At 39.6% G+C, this 17538-nt stretch overlaps 1 protein-coding gene across 1 annotated transcript; it reads left to right on the top strand.

The window, feature by feature from the left end:
• Window positions 1-8264: 8264 nt before the first annotated feature.
• LOC576908 lies at window positions 8265-14866 on the top strand. Its single transcript, XM_030989823.1, has 6 exons — window positions 8265-8366; window positions 10525-10718; window positions 11393-11568; window positions 12488-13310; window positions 13599-13764; window positions 14733-14866. The coding sequence occupies exons 1-6, from the start codon at window positions 8265-8267 to the stop codon at window positions 14862-14864; spliced, it is 1593 nt and encodes a 530-aa protein (XP_030845683.1). The 3' UTR covers window positions 14865-14866.
• Window positions 14867-17538: the final 2672 nt, after the last annotated feature.

The raw sequence follows: 17538 nt of genomic DNA, 5'->3' as shown, positions 1-17538 counted from the left end.
TAGGACAGCAACCTACAGTACAGAATGACAAAATATATATTGTTTTATTTCAGGCTGATTGCGTTATGAGGGTTATGTATATGTCATGCTGAACCCTACTGCTAAATTTGAATCTCTGAACAATGATACTGGGTTGTGGGCATTCATGGTCTTTCACAATCTTAACTAGGTCATCAGAAGTCTTCTCCCTTGGCTTGGCTGGAGCCAACAACGTCTTCATCAATTTGTATGTCTTTGCTCCAACAGACGATAACAATATTGACTTTTTCTTGCTTTCACCAAAATCATTGACATTAAAAAAAATGCTCCATATGTTCAACACATTCAGCCCAAGACTCACCAGAACCATCATACTGTTCAATACTCCCAATAATTGCCATTCTCGTTGATTCTGGCACAGCGGAAAGACACAGTTCCAAACAGTACCAACTAACAAAATGCACCAACGGCAATATTGTCGAGCTTCGCTACACTTGTAATAGTACAGCTTCAACATACAGACACTCACAAGCACACATGAATTCCACAAAGCACACACAATCAAAAAGCATCCCTCATCTGAACAAATAAGGATAATAATAATAATAATAATAATTGATTCTTATTGAGCGCTACTACAGACAAACTGATCAGAGCGCTATACAACAGAAAAGAAACATACAAATCACAAACCATCGAAAACAGCTGCCAGTCACCCTAGACGTCAATGTAGTAACCGAGTGTTTATACCTTGGAAGCACCTTAAATATGGGACATAGCAATGACAAGTCCATTCTATGCTGTTGTGGTGATAGCCATCTTTATTCTCAACTACTTTCTCATTTCATCGTAGCTGGCGCTAGGCCACTACAAACAATTGTTCAAATACCACACCAAGTACACTATTTGTCGGCTTCAGTCGAGTTTCATCTACTCGACTCGGAAGCACATTGCAGCTTGCTTCCGAGTCGAGTTGAAATCTAACCTGTTCACCTTCAACAAGCATTACCGCGAATACTCGTTTCAATGGTTTCTCTTGCATCGAGTGAATTTTATCTACCAGTTTCACTGAATTCAACTGTAACTGGACAGAGTTGTTATCTACTTCATGCACTTCCTCAAGAATCTTGGTTTTGCAAACAACTTGGAAGTGGTTCCTCTTTCCACACTGAACACATTCCTTGCCAAGTACAGGGCATTTTTCTTTCACCTGGTCATCATGTTTACCACAATACTTGCAGCATTTTACCATCTTTGGCTTTGATTTTGGCTTCTGGTCCCTTTTTTTCTCCATCATTTATTAATTGAATAATATGTACATAAGAAACACATAATTATATTGATTACAAAGCCGACGCCGGGGGTTTCCACTCGTCTTCTTTGATGATGGTGTTTTGTCCATTTTTGCTGGTATAAATGTCTTGGTTGGCACGGCATTGTCCGTAAGTTCCCGTTTAAATTCAGCAGAAAATTTCCCTTCCTTACGCAAGTTTTCTGCTAGCTTGTATCTTTTCATGTGACCGTCGCATATTTTTACACGGTTGTTATGGAAGACACTGGGGCCTGTAAAATCCTTGCGATAACTTTTCACAAATTTCACTCATTTGTTTCGTCGGCTGGGATCCTTCTTTTAACTCGGAAAGCCGTAGAAAAATTGCTGTCTTGTTTTGAGATGTTCCAGAACGTCCGTAAACAATGCAGTTTGTCGGCATTTTGCCGAATTTCGACAAAAACGCATTTTTTGATAGGGTGGTTTTCTACTATATCGTGATGTTCGTTAGTGTAATTCGCGGGTACTTTCGACATGTCAGATCAGCGCGCGGTCAACACTACTGCAAGTGACGTCAGTGGTGACGTCAAATCCCGACCTGCATCACGTGACTTTTAGTAAGCTTTTCAGAATTGAACGCTTATGTTGGCTGAAAAATGCCAATTTCAACACTTAATAACAAAAAAACGGTAAATCAGAGAGTAAAAAAACTTCAATTTATTTGTTCAGTATATATCAAATAATCTTTTACCCAGCATTTTTTAAATTTTTGAACACATCAAAATTCAAGTAACTCAGCACTTTAAATAAATGTTGAATATGTTTGTAAAATTACATTTTCTTTTTTGCGTATATAAAACATGAGAAGCTACATTCATTAATAGATTTTTAAAAACTACATATTTTGAAATCATATTATCACATTGCTTGCCTACAACTATATCACTGTATTCAATTGTTTTCATTATCAAATAATACTTTTGTTTTTCCGGGAAACTGTAAGCTTTCAAAACTCTTTTTTATTATTTAACCAATTTTTATCAAACTTTCACAAGTCAATTTCTTCCAACTTTTTGTTGTTGCTTTCACCTGAAGCAACTTGCTATTATGGTAGGATTATACTATTAAAGATAGCTAATAGAATCGGTGGTCACTGGTGTAAACCCATAATGTTGTCCCTTTTATTCGTCTTTCACTAAAAGCAAGAAAAATAGTCAATAAAACAAATAAAGCTACTTTAGTGCCATTGTATATATTCATGTTAGTCACAACTCGCTCTGTATTATCAACAAACTCAACATCCTCTTGAGAAGGGCCAGGTAGATGTTAGGTATCTGCTTCAGGTGTACATGTAGTTGCTGGCTTTGGGTCATCTTGTAGGAAGACCTGGAGTTTGGATTTGTCGGCAGGGAGTTCCTCGTCGTCGTCAAGATTTAACCAGTCATCCCATTCAGAATGGAAATACTGAATGTCGAAACGTCTACCGCCCAGATTGAATGTCAAGGTAATGCATGTGGTTAAGTCAGTGTAACTGCAGTCATCATCTGGCAGAGTTATGAGCTTTTTGACATTATCACACGTGACGTTGAAGTTATACATCATGGATACTACAAAGTAAAGCAGATATTAAGGAAAAGTGAATTTCCTCTTGGACATCTGCTCCAATAATCTTGCTGCATGCCTCTCAGTTCAATGTTTTCGAGGACATAATTAGAGTCATTATTCAATCTGGGTGACAGGTTCTTTTTTCATTTTGGACACTGGAGCGGATGGCGGCCTGCATGTCCTTCCAAACTTGCATTTCTTGAGATCCGTCGTCTGCTGCTTTCCTCTTGGGGTTCTTTGGTGGCTGTGCAGGCTGTTCCCAAGAGTCGGATATCTCATTGATGCCACTTGACCTTGTCTTGATTTTCAACTTGTTTTGTCTTTCTACCTCATGTCATACAACGGTGGTAAAGGGCTTCTAGGACCTCTTCATCAGACATTGTTTCTGTTAGGTATGGCTTCAACTCAAAATAATAATAATAATAGATAATAAATAGAGAAATTTCTCTATGCACTTTACAATCATGACAAATTTGAATATATAAACAACATAATGAATTAACAAAGTAGAAAAGCAAATGACAAAAAAAATATTTATGGGGAATTTAACCAATTCACCTTTGATTACACGTGAGTAAAACTATTTGACGTGACATATTACAAATTCAACAAACAAACACCCATTATGTCGAACCAACCTCCTAACCAGCAAAAGGACAAAGCAGCTCTAGGAAACCCTTGAAAACAAATAAGTGTTCAGGGCTAATGATGGATAGTGTCATTTTGTAGGCCTGTGGAGGCAGCATGAAGAAACATCTTCTGTACTTGGTTGTCGTTGTAGCTCACTCCAGACCCAGCTTCCTGACAGGCAAAGAGAACCTTTTGCTTCAAGTCCATCGACCGAAGGGTGAAGTCATGTTCTGATTCACGGCTCCCTTGAGCAGCAGTTGACAGCTCCTGAAATAGTGCCGTAGCATCCTTTTCACTGTAGTGAGCCCGTAAGATCTTTTGAAGAATGGGTAAGTCAAGGCCAGACCTTTCTTCAAGATTACTCCGGTTCAGGAGCCCGGGACTGATAGCACTAATGCATGACCTGCTCCACAACCTCTTCTTTGGCATACCTTATGCAAAGTCCAATGTCGTTCTGTCGAGCGAGGCTAGAGAAAGACAGCTTGTCCTTCTGCTGGTGTCTCCAATTTGCCCCATAATCCGGAACTCCTTCCTGAATGCCACGTTGGTGGTGAGAACAGAAGGTGCGACGTCATCTGGCTGGGCTGCTGTCACGCTTTGGGTTACCTGAATAATCTCCTTCACATCAGAGTCACGTTCAAACCCATCCCCTTGGACATTCCCAGCTTTCCCAACCAGTACCTCCCTCATCTTACCCTATACTGCCTCACCTTCCATCTTCCAGCTCCTCTACTTCCTTGCTGCACAGATACCGCTGCAGCATTCGAAGGAGCCCAACACGTCCCTTCGACACGTCAGCCCCTGGCCTCTCTAGAATCTCTGCAACTTTGAGGAGCTTGTACCCGCGTTCAGCCGGTCGTTCACATCGGCCACCAGATCCTCGAAACCTGCCATGTCTGCGGTGGGTCAAGCGTCAAAAGATTCCCTTATGCTTAGAGTCAAACGTTGCAAGTCGTAGTCCGATTCGTTTATGGTGGATGAGGCATCATAGAGTTAGGCTGCTGGCGTGTAGTCTTCACCCATGAATACGTCATCCGGGCAGTGCCTCTAGAAATTCAACACAATGGAACACTCTTCTGTCCACTTCCACTTGGTATCCTTTTTCTTCAAGGCATACAGTGGGACAGCCTTATCTGCAAACCCTGGTACACACTTCTGATGCCATCCAATCATTCCCAGAAATCTCTCTAGTTCCTTGACAGAGGTAGGCACGGGATACTCTCTGATGGCAGACACCTTGTCCGGGTCGGGCTTCAAGCCATCAGCCCCAATGAAATGGCCAAGATACCTCATCTCCCTATGTAAGAACTGGCATTTCTCAACATTCACAGTAAGCCCCGCAGTCCTTAACCTACCCAAGACTTCCCTCAAGTCCTTGTAGTGATCCTGTGCGCTACCAGAAAAACAGACAATATCATCCAAGTAGACATAGCAACACCTTCCAACGAGATCACCAAGTACAGTCTGCATCAATCTTTGGAAGCTCGCTGGCCCATTGACATCCCCAAAAGGAAGTACTTTGAACTAAAACCGACCTTGTTTGTACACAAACGCAGTCTTCTCTTGATGATTACCCCAAATGAAAGGGGAAGAATACACCTGACCAAGAACAAGACTTCAAACAGGATAGTTTAAGTTGAAACAACAATAATAATAGCTTTATTTTAAGTAAGACTCTTGACCATAGCTGCTGTTAGCCTTTTCCAAGTCACTGCATCTTTTCTCTTACTTCTGTACATTACATTGTAAACCCTTATACTATATAGATCAATTTGCACAATACAATACATTAAAACAACATGAAATTCAAAAGGAAGGAGGGCCGACTAAAAAACAAAGCTTGTATGGTGTAGGCCCGGCTGTGTAAGTAATTATGAATTATTATTTTATTAGAAGAAGAAAACAAACAATAACAATAACTGATTCAGTAATACATAAATCATTTTTAAAGGCAAAACAATGATAAATACATACATAAAAAGAAACAATCAAAGTTACACAAACATCAAAGTTGCATAAAGTCACACTACAGATTATATACTGTATACGTCCTAGCCATGGTGTTGAAATTATTTTCTACCTCTCCTTTGTTTAAAATTTCACTTAAGGAGGGGAAAAAACTTCTCAGCAGTTTAGTATTGCAAGTATTTTCCTGTTTATCACCTACAAATAAAAGAAATTTGACAAAAGTTGTTTTTTGGAGGGTTTTACCAAAACTGCATAACCTTGAATATATCATCAGAAGTATATGTGTACAATTATCAACTGTACATTAATGTAACGTATACGGCACATGTAGCCTATTTTTTGTATCGCTACGTGGAGACTGTATATAATCATTGTAAACATGTCCATTCCTCAAAGGAATATTTGTGATATTAATTGTTTATTGACATTGAAAATCAAAATATGTGATTTGCTGGTTTCTAGTGAAGTCTTTCATTTTCATCTTTATTGAGAATATCCATCCTTGTCGTTTGTCAGCTATTTAGGTGATTATAAGATGTTCACTTTTTTGTTTCTCTCTCTATCCATCTGTGATGAGCAGGTTGGATATGTTTTGATATGAATTGTGAAGGTTCACGAGGGCCAATTATCATTATTTTACCATTATTCTTTTGGTATTTATTTATTCATGTATTTATTATTAAGATTTTTTAATTTTATTCATGAGCTTTAGTTTGCATTGTACGTTAAGGGTTCTTTGCTGGCACCCTAGTGCAGTCAGCTGCACATATTACTATTGTAAAGATATATTGCAAGTTAACATACCAACATTGCACTCTATAAATAAATATGAAATGATTTACGAGGAAAGGTTAAGTGTATTTCAATGCTTTCTCCTCTTATGGGGAGGGATGGGGAAGAGAGATATTCCTGTGCAGAAAAGACTGGGCTGAAGATAACGAGAGAGGGAGATCGAGATAGAAAGAAAGAGAGAGAGAGAGAGAAAGAGAGAGAGAGGAAGGTAGATAAGAGGAGAGACAGTCAGTGGAAACTAGTACACAGATGAATATTGAGAGAGAAAGATAGACAGATCGAGAAGAGAGACAGAAGCTATAGTACACAGATATATATTGAGAGAGAGAGAGAGAGAGAGAGAGATAGAAAGAAAGAATGGAAGGTGTAAAGATGAATGGGACATGCAGTACATAGATACATTGAGAGAGAGAGAGAGAAAGATAGAAAGAAAGAGTGAAAGGTTTAGAGAAGATAAGAGACTGTAAAAGCTAGTACATAGATAAAAATGAGAGAGAGAGGGAGAAAGAGATACGGTAGATATAGAGAGAGAGAGGGGGGGGGGGGGGGGAGGTGCGGCGGTAGAGAAGAGGATCGATAGAAGCTAGAATACATATTGAGAGAGAGAGAGAGAGAGATCCCCTATGCATCAAACGCACCTTGACTTTACAAACCGTGTCCGTAAATCTGACATCTGTAACAAAATAATGAAGAAACATTGAACTTGAGCTAGGGGAAACACCTTCATGGATGTTTTTGTTTTTGATCGAAATTAAGTCACTTGACTAGTGGGGAAGTTCTGGGTTTCTTTCAAAAGTTGGTTTCGTTCCTACTCCCCGTAGTTTCCCCCACTTTTTCATCATTCTTTTAAAATAGAATTACAGCAAAAACTGTTTTGGATTTCAATTGAACAATTCTTGTTCGATCATCTATTTTCTACAGGGACTCATATCGACTCCCGCCCCCCCCCCCCACTCCGAGAACGGACGGACCCCATGCGTGTTACCAAAATGTCTGGTAAAGGGGTACTTTTCGTGCGACAAAGTCCGGCCCGACAATTGTAAAAAAAGGGGTGTATTAACTTTTCACCCGGAGATTTCTTTAAAGGGAAAGTCCACCCCCAAAATAAGTTTGTTTCGATAGAGGCAGAATAATAAGAAAATCAGGTGAGTGAAAGTTTGAGCAAATTCTGAATGAAAATAAGAAAGTTATGAATTATTGAAGTTGTGATCAATCAAATACAAATTGGCAACTCTGTGACTTACTATACGAGCTCTCCTTCATTTGCTTTGTGCATAATATTCCATAAAATCATGTTTTCTTCGTTATTGATGACGGAATATATATTTGTTCCTTACAGGGGGAGTATAGAAACATATTTGCAATTATTATATTTAGGGTGCATGTATGGTTGAAATTTTTCTTGAGGGAAAATGAAAATTTTAGATTTTTTTAGTACTGAGCAAATGGAAGTTGAGCTCGCATGATACGTCATAGAGTTGCCAATTTGTGTTTGATTGATCACAACTTCAATAATTCATAACTTTCTTATTTTCATTCAGAATTTGCTCAAACTTTCACTCACCTGATTTTCTTATTATTCTGCCTCTATCGAAACAAACTTATTTTCGGGGTGGACTTTCCCTTTAAAAAGGGGGTGTGTTTTTCTTTTTTTCTCTCATCTCTTTGGACTCCTGAGAAATTATTCCTAATTTAGGGGGGTACATAGATCTAGAGCATTTTTCAGGATTTAGGGGGAACTCCAAGGCAGGAAAAGCCTGCGAAAGGGGGGTTCAGAAATATTGGCAACACTCAGATAGGGGGTGCTTTAAAAGAGAGGGAACAAGCATATACGCGTACCCTTAATAACACTGAGTGGGGGGGGGGGGGGGGGGGGGGGGGGGGGGTATCGACAATGTCTGAAATATGTGCTGGATTTATATCGGAAGCGCGTCTTCGAGATCACGTTAATTTCCCCCGTGGCTTTCCATACACTTAACTCTCGATCTCGCCGAGGGTCAACGCAACAATCTTAATAAACATGGATGCCTCCACGGGCAAAACGCCATCTTCTCGGAAACATCGAAATGTTTGCCCGGATCGACCGTTGTATCGTGATGGGAGGCGTGACAGGGCGGTTAAGGTATATAGCTACACTTTTCCTGTATCTTGAATATTGAATTGATTTACATACTAGATCTAGAGACTCGACTAGACCCTAGATCTTAGATCGACTAGGGCTGACTCTACCTAACTCAAGGGAGCTCCGCCGCCGAAGGCGTCGGCGGCGGAGCTGCCTGGAGTAGCCTCTACCCTCTACCGGGCTCTAGCTATAGCTAGGCACTATTTGAAAGAAAGTATATTTCCTGTCCTATCTATCTCCAATTCTCCATTTCTTTCTCTTCTCTACTGTACTGTAGCTGTACTGTATCAAAATCAAGGATGTAGATCAGTTTACCCCTTACTCCTTAGGCTTAGCATATTTTGATATTCGTTCAAATTAATGGCAGTTGGCAATGCAATGCACCTCTAATAAGAGTAAGACTATAGGACTAAGGCTCTACCTCTAGAATCTAATTCAAAAGATTATCACAGATTATTGATAATGAAAAATCACAATTTGATTTGATGTTGAGTACAGAGTAGGACCTAGTCTGTGACTGTGAGTGTGAGTGTGATTGTGATCAAATAGAAACTGAATTTTATTCTTATAATCTTAGTTACTTAAGTGTAGATCTAATTCTAACTAAGTTAGTGCAGGGAGGTGTCATGACACCTCCTGGTTAGTGTTTATTGTTTGTAAATATCCGTGTGGCAATTGTTAAAGGGGCTTATTATGCCTATAATCTTGCCATTTTACCATATTTCATTTTTCATTTTATTCCATTCATCATTAAAAAAAACATACATAATTACATGTATATCTGTGCATTGGGTTCCTGTGCATTCTGCTCTTGGCATGGACTGTAAACTTCTCTGGTGCCTTCTTGCAGTTATTGAAACTGCTAATAATGAACTATTCATCAACTTTTCCCGGAATTGAAGCATTGAATTACTGACAAAAAAAGAAAAATGCACAGTCAAGATGAAGACCGATTCCAGCTACTAGAGCTCTCGATACTATTCCGGATGAAAACTCTGACGCTTCTTTCTGGCATTAGATAAGATTTAGAACAAGCATACACAAACCTAGACCGAAAACTTCAGTCTATCTAATCGTCGGTTGTTCCACTGAGACTACGTCTGGCTCCACTAGACCTCCGATTATAGAGACTGAAGTATGGCCTATCGGGACTGTATGGGACTGTACGGAACAAATGGTTCGGCTCGACCGGACCGCGATGAATGAGATATGCAACGAGATTTTCACTCTTTACATCCTCATAACTGCTGCAATTATGATAAAAATTAAAAATAACATATACATAGCTTATTTGACTTACGATAGGTTGCTCATTTAGATCCTAAATTAATGATTAATCCGAGAAAGTCTCGTCGTCAACATTATCCATCTTGGTTTTAGTTGATGAATATTCATTTTTTCCTTTTGAACGTCCAATAGCTACCGTAGCTACGTACGAGTCAGCCCGGCTTGACCAACGAACTCCCACGAAACGAGTGCTCTGATTGGCCATTGGCTATGTTTTGGTAGGTTGAACCGGAAATATATCGGCCGCCGGGTAATAGTTTGAATGCATGAACGTACTGCTTCGCGGTTCTGAGATAAAATTGGATAACTCATAATAAGTAAGTCCGTAAATTATGTATTTAATATTAAGTTATCAAATTTTGATAACTGTAATTAGGACAAATGACATACCAACCTAATTTACATCTGATTTAGAAATCAGAAAATTAGATCTAAATAAAGAAAATCGGGGGAGAAATGTCGGGAACGAAAAGATGTTCCGCTGTGGCTCTAAATTACCCCCACGGTACGAGATCTCTGGGTTACCATCTGTATTGGGGAATGTCAACAAATGTCAGTTTTATTAAAGAAATGACCCAAATCAGATGGTTATTTCTGTCTAACACAAACCCTAAATAACACTGTCAAGTGAGGGGCTGGACCGACCCCCCCCCCCTCGGTTCCACATCATGACGGGTTCTTGAAAAGGGTGCTAGTTATTCCTTTGATAAAAAAACCAAATAATCATAGCTGAATGGTTAATCTTTCATATTTTTCTTCCATTATCCCCCCCACTTTGTCTACCTCCTCTCTTCTTTCTCTCTCTCTCTCTCTCTCCTCTCTCTGTCTCTCTCTCCCCTCCTCTGTCTCTCTTTCCCCTCTTCACATGCAGGTTTTCACCATCAACCAGGAATCCCGCTACCTGCTTGTTCATGGGGTTCCTGATATCAACATCACCGATGAGCTTCTCAAGCTCTTGTCCCTCTATGGTGTGATAGAGGAGTATCGCACTCTGGATGATGATTCAACTGCAGAGGAGTTCACCAAGACACACTGGATCAAGTATGCAAACATCCAGGCAGCTAGGTTAGTGTCAATGCTGCATATTAGTGCACACTTAACCCTTTTGCAATAACTATTCCAGATTTTGTGGTTCGGCTCAATAACTTTTTATTCACAGCCCTAAAAAATGTATACCAGATACACAAGTAGAAAGGGAGGGGGGTGGGGGGGGGGGTGGGATTCCATAAAACATCATGTGGGACAGTGGGACAACATAGCCTTTAAAGAAAATGAATGAGAGGTGAAGATTTATTTGATGCTAATAGAGGGCCCTGTGAAGATAGGACATCCAATTATTGACATGCTGAATGTATTTGTTGTGAATGTGCAGAGGTGCCGTTGTCGAGTGGTTACATTGCCGGACTGTCGATCACAAGGTCCACGGATCGATATCCACCGTGGCACTAATGTCCTTTGGCAAGACATTGATCTACATTTTCTTTGAAATGCTAGAGCGCTGTAATGGCAGCACAGCTAAAGCCGGGATAATAATGTCCAAGTTTGGAAGTGCTTAGTGATTGTAATAAGAGCTATATAAAATACATATACATTATAAATACATGTACCAAAATATCTTATTACTGTGATAACTTGAAAAGCATTTAAGGAATTCATCTTTCAGCATTCATCTTGTTTGTAATATTATTGTACCGGTACACACATTAAAGTTGTCTTCTGATTTACTGTTGATGTGACAGAGTTGCCAAGCGCAAGATGGATGACCATTCCTTCTATGGAGGATTCCTGCATGTGTCCTATGCTCCCGAGTCCGAGAGCATCCAGCACACCAGGGAGAAGCTCCAGCAGCGGAGAATGGATGTGGCACGCAGACTGAGGAAACTTGCACAAGAGAGGGCGCCAGATGTTGATGACAGTGAGTTGGACTTGTTTTAACCACAGCAGACACTAGACCTGTTTTCATCAGCTCCAGTTTGCTAAATAACCCGCTATTTCCAGACTATTATCCCAAAGCTCGAAATTGCGTCTCCACCAGACCGATATGCTCATCACAAACTAGCTTGGATGGGCGCAAATCAGCCCGCTATTTCCGAGATAGCAGGATATTTTGGACACAAGACCAAGATTTCTCTGGATATTTTCTCAGCAAAATATCCCGCTAATTATTTGAAGATAGCGGGTGATTTGACAAACTCGAGCTGATGAAAACAGGCCTACTGTGTACCTGATGTCAAATGAGTTAAGTAGTAGTGGCCTTAAAGCATTTATGAGGATGATTTGGGAAGACCCAAGAAGCCTTTTTGCAGATTTAAATGATTTATTTACATATTTCTTATCCATAGTAGCGAGAAATATCCCTTGATTTTCCTTAGAATTCTCCCACATTTTGATTTAAACCTACATTTTTAACGCGTTATGCATTGGCAAGACGCCTTCTTGCCCCATGCTGTGCTATTATTTATCACCTTGCTGACATGCTGATAAGCGGAACTTATCACCATATGTTTTAATTGAAAACAAGGGACACAAACTTCAGAGATTCATGTGCAACAAAGGCACTAGAAAATAGAAGGGCAAAGACTCTAGTGCTCTCACGCATGTATGTTAAGATATTGCTTGCATTAAACAGCTTTGTTTCAGTGGTGCCATCAACAGGTCACAAAAGTATGTGACATTAGCTTCATCTTAAAGTGTTTTTGACATGTTTTGTTATTTCTGTAAGTGGCTTTATGTCGCTATTCTCTTTAGCTATATTTTTATTTCAAACTCTTTCACTTGCTTTGAAATTAATTGATAATATGTGAGACAATATGCTGTTTATCTTTTATTTTCAGGCATAGAAACTGTTGGTGCTTTGTCAAGCACAACAGAAACAAATGACACATACCTTGATGGACCTTCACCTATGACAGCATGGATGTCCATTCCACCTCCACAACAAATACATTCAGCATGTCATGGTCCTCCATTAGTGACTGCAGAGGGTGGATATGATCAAGGTCACAGACATTCTATTCATGAGCATGGTAACCCTGATCAGGAAATAATGCGGTTCCCTCCGTCCCTCCCTGAACCCCCTCGAAGACTACCTCCCTGGCAGTGGAACATTCCTAGCCAGCCAGACTTCCCAAGACTGCGCACTAAACATGACACTCTCCCTGTTGGGTACAATCCATTCCCTGAGGGGGGTGGTCAGCCCAATCAAGCTGGGATGGAACATCCTCATCAAAATCAATCATCAGTATCAGCAGCACCTACAGGTGCATTTGTTGGACCATTGCGTCCCCCAGAGAGGAGTTCAATCAACCCTACGTTAGATTCATACACACAAAGTCCATTGCCTCCTGGACAGAGATACATGTATAGGGAGTCAGGTGCAAGGCCAAAGGATGGATCTACTCGTTCTAAACAGACTACCGGCAGTGGTCACCATGAATCCATGGAGCAGCAGAATGATTATCAACAAATCCAGACTGGCCAGTGTCAAAGTGTTGGATTCCAAGGAGGATATCGTGATGCTGATTCTGATCATTCGCAAAGCGAGCAGAGACCAAAGCTGGTTGGTAAAAGGAGATTAAATTCCAACCCTTCAAGCTCTCCAGATAAGCAAACAGATGTGACACACAGCAATACACAATGTACTTCAAGCCTTACCAGGTATATATGTGTGTGTTTATGGTATTTTATTATAAAAAAAATATCTATTGTTTAATTACCGGTTCAGCGTACAAAAATATGAAACCTAAAAATTTACATTAACATTTAAAAAAAATGTATGAATTGATTTTAAAAATATATTTTTAAATGCAAATTTTGGCACTCTAGAACTGAATGATTTTTTTTTAATATATAGTTTTCTGCATATTAATTTTCAGAAAATGCCTAAAAAGAGGGCAGACGTTTCATGAAATGAATTGTTTCTCTTTCTTGATGTTGACTTTGCAGCCAGCATGCCTTTGTACCTCGTCCAGTTAGTACCAGAGCAAAGAGGTCAGCCTCCAGCATAGATGAAGCTGACCCACAGAATGGCCATCAAAGCCCCCCGACCCTAGCGACAGGGGACCCTTCATTCGATAGGACGGTCAGCAGTGTACGAGAACAGATGTTCCAGGTTAGCATATACATTCAATTTAAAGTTGCTCATGCATGGGTTATAGAGGGCAGCACATGGACGTATGCACAGGAGTGTAATACCCATTGGCTCAGTGTTATGTAGTGATTGCCAAGTTGCCTACTTCACAAATGACTATATATCCATGCATGAACATCTTTAAAGGTTACAATGTACTGGGCCATTTCACTTAAAAAGGTCATTATTGTCTTTGTGAAAAGTTAGCTTTAATTAACATTTCTCCTTTGGTATGAATGCATGAAGTGTTCCTGTATGACATGAACATTTTGTGATATGAAACATTTGCGATCTGCAAGTGAGAGCAGTTCCATAGCAAGAAACCTTTAGAAATTTGCAAAATTCATTGTTGTGTCAGAAGTGATTCAGTTATATTTGCGTTGTATCATGCATGAATTTGATCCACTTGCAAGATGTACCAACACATGTTTTTCACAGTATTTGGATAGAGTGATTCCCTTTGTGAATAAGCATTTTGCCTGGGACATTAGATTTGTCTATATTCATACTTCAAATGATCATTCTGTCTTTTATTTACCGTCATACTTTCAAATTATGATGTCATTACCGGTATCTATATTGTGTGAACTTTAAAGTTATTGGCAGCAAAGCTTTGAGTTACTCAAAATTATCTCCTATTAAGTTACAGAGTATCATGAAAATTTAGATTTGTAATTTTCTCTCCTACTGAGATCTTAAAGCCCCACTGCACTACCCACGTCTACATGCGCTCTCTATATAGCAAACAATGCCTAATAGGTGCCTGTTGGTCCCCCATGATCCTTTTTTTTCTTATGTTAATTGAGAGCTGATTTGATGAGATAACCACCTGTCACAGACCTTGTAGGGAGGTCTAATCCCCCCTGGCCAAACTAGTGGAGACCGGCTTTAATGTGACATGTTTTTAGATTGAAGAAGTAATAGAAGGATATGTTTCTTTTTTTTTATAGCTATCTGAAGCAGTCGTGAGAAGTAGTACAGCTCCTAGATCTGTCATCCAAACAGCAATTATCCAAGCAAGGAACCAAGAGAGAATGGGTCTACTACCACGCCCACCACCAACCAAGAGGCAGAGAATATGACACCAGGGGCCTGTTTCACAAAGCCTTTTTTTCAATGACAAATGACAAAAATTAGTGACAAATCTGCTGATAACCAATCAGAAGCAAAGATTTCAGTAGCTTATAACAAAAACTGTCATTTTTCACTGATGACAAGTTTTGTCCATACCAGTATTAGAAATCTATTTTGTACAGACACTATATACAGGGTAGCCCACTTCCAGGGCTGACACAGTATTTGCTTTACACATGCTATGATCCTCTATCCAGTGTAGGATTGGAAGAAGGAGACCGTCCTCCATATCATCACTCGCCACGTCAAAGCTGGATCGACGATCTTGACCGATGCCTGGGCGGGGTTAGCGTTCCTGAACGAGCTCGGCTATGAACACTTCAACGTGATTCATAAAGAAACGTTCAAAGCCACGTATCAACACGCCGTCACGGGTGAGGTGAGGTGAGATGAAGGAGGTTTGCACCAACCGGATAGAGGGGGCGTGGAAACACGCCAAGGACCATTTTCAAAATAAATGGCACCACCATGTCCAACTTTGAGGCATACCTGGCTGCATGAGGTCATATGGCAAAATCACATCTCAGGGCAGCATATCTTCAAAGCCGCCTTCTCGCTCCTGCGACGATATTATCCCCTGACCACGCCCAAAGTTCTTAAAGGTAAAGACCAGTTTTGGAAACGCCCCCCTCTCAAAACATGAAATGGAAGCTCTTATTACCAATCATGTGAAAGAATATATTTTTACTAATACGTGATCATACAAATCTTTTTTTTATATTTATGTTTTTATTAGACAAATCATACAAATCTTGCTGAGAAACCGCCTACTAATTGGTATATTTGGTAAATTATTATATCTATTTGGACCGGATACTGCGGATAGATATCGCGCACGTGTTGTGTAGTCCCATATACATCTTTCTATGTACAGTGATTGTAACTTTACCAAGACGGTGCCAAATTTCTAATCATTTTGATGATTCCAGAACCTTGCAGTAATACACCAATACTTCTATGCTAGATGATCAACCTTTTCCGATCGATTCCACAATGTTTCTTTCACAATGCAATTGCATGACCATAACTGGCCTTTATCTTTAATGCCGAACCACCTCTCTTTGACTCATGGAACCTTGAGAAAGCCAGCCTCGCGGACACATCGTTGACAAGGATGAGTGATGGGGAAGATGACAGCGATGAAGAAGACCACGATTCGCCATCTACTCTTACCCCAGTCGCCGTCTCCATACCTACCTCAACATAAATATGAATGTCATTTGGATATTAGAGTATGTATTTAATCATAATAAACTTTAGAAATTATATGTTTTTATCTGGAACTAGAACCTGCAAGTTTCTTGTTATTTGATGCATGATTTTCCAACCATGCAATATACCGGTACATGTAGTTATCAAATTGGTACTCGAGTGTACTTGTTGTGTGCAATTATATAATTCAAGCCTGTGCCATGGACATTTCCAAAATCCAATTTGCAGTTTCCCCAATTCATTTCTATTGCTGATTAACTTTGTATAATTCCGGTAGATTTGTAGACACGTTTCCATTTTGTGTGTGTTTTCCGTTTTCTATATTGTATAAAATCTGTATCTTATGTTTTTTTTTATGGATTTGAATTGAAATAAAACTTGAACTGAAAAAATAAAAGGCCCGTATTCTACTATTTCTGTTAACCCGAGGCCGGTCTAAAGTCGCTTTTAATCAAAAGAAATTAAGATTCAGAGGTTCAATTAGTCTTTCCACCTGGGTTAAAACCGTCAGAGAGATTAAGGAGGAAAAAGAGGGCTGATGAATTTTTTGTTCGCATTTCTTTTTTCCCGTTTTATTTCTCAAAGAATTTTTGACATATTTGCCCCCATCCCAGCACGACAAAGAACCCTGGATCTGCCTAAAACTGTATTAAAAACTTTGTTGAAGTGTAATTTGAATTGATTGTTTCCTCTTTTTTTTCTTCTTCATTCTTATCTCGCATCTTAATACATGTATTTCTGTACTTTCAGCTTAATTATCTTCTCCCTACTGTCCGCTCTCTCTCTCCTTTCCAACATGTACTCATTTTTGGCTAGTCACTTCCCCTTTTCTCCCCTCGACCCTCATTCATCTCCCTCTCTCTGACCCCATCTCTCACAATTCCTTTCTTACCCTCCCCCTCCCTCTTTCTTCTCCCATTTTGTTGCTTCCTTTTCTCGCCGTTAAAAAGAGGGGTGGATATGATCTTCCCTTGGAATACCCAAGCAAGATGCGTAATACGTAACATAATGTCTGTTCCCAATTTCTGCCATGGCTGATCGGACTCTACTGCTTGAGCAGTGGTTCATTTGTTTGAGTTTGAATTCTGCACAAATCAGTTTATACTGTGCGAAATGTTTCAGCACTCCAGGCGAGTATAGTACGTCTTGAGCTAGAGTCTAGTGATGTATTTTTCCAAGTTCATAATTCCTCATCGAGCATTCCTCATCGAGTTGGGAATTACAATCCTGTTTGATTAGAAGATCAATTGATTCTCTACCATCAACTTTTCTCTCACTTCCAAGTGCTATTTGATTTTCTGATGCACTAGACCAGTTTTCTCTCCAACTATTATTTATATTTTGTTAAAGATTAGAATTTCTTTGACACATTTGATATGGTAACATTTATATTCAATTTAATTCATTTAC

This window comes from Strongylocentrotus purpuratus, unplaced genomic scaffold (assembly GCF_000002235.5).
Source record: "Strongylocentrotus purpuratus isolate Spur 01 unplaced genomic scaffold, Spur_5.0 spur5_scaffold_19, whole genome shotgun sequence".
Classification (NCBI taxonomy): domain Eukaryota; kingdom Metazoa; phylum Echinodermata; class Echinoidea; order Camarodonta; family Strongylocentrotidae; genus Strongylocentrotus; species Strongylocentrotus purpuratus.
Note: the sequence above shows the minus strand (reverse complement) of the source record. Positions and strands in the feature narration are given on the sequence as shown.

Coding starts and splice junctions, on each gene's coding strand:
- LOC576908 (XM_030989823.1), top strand. CDS start 8,265: ATGGATGCCTCCACGGGCAAAACGCCATCTTCTCGGAAACATCGAAAT. Junction 10,719..11,392: donor GCAAACATCCAGGCAGCTAG/GTTAGTGTCAAT, acceptor TTGATGTGACAG/AGTTGCCAAGCGCAAGATGG. Junction 13,765..14,732: donor TACGAGAACAGATGTTCCAG/GTTAGCATATAC, acceptor TTTTTTTTATAG/CTATCTGAAGCAGTCGTGAG.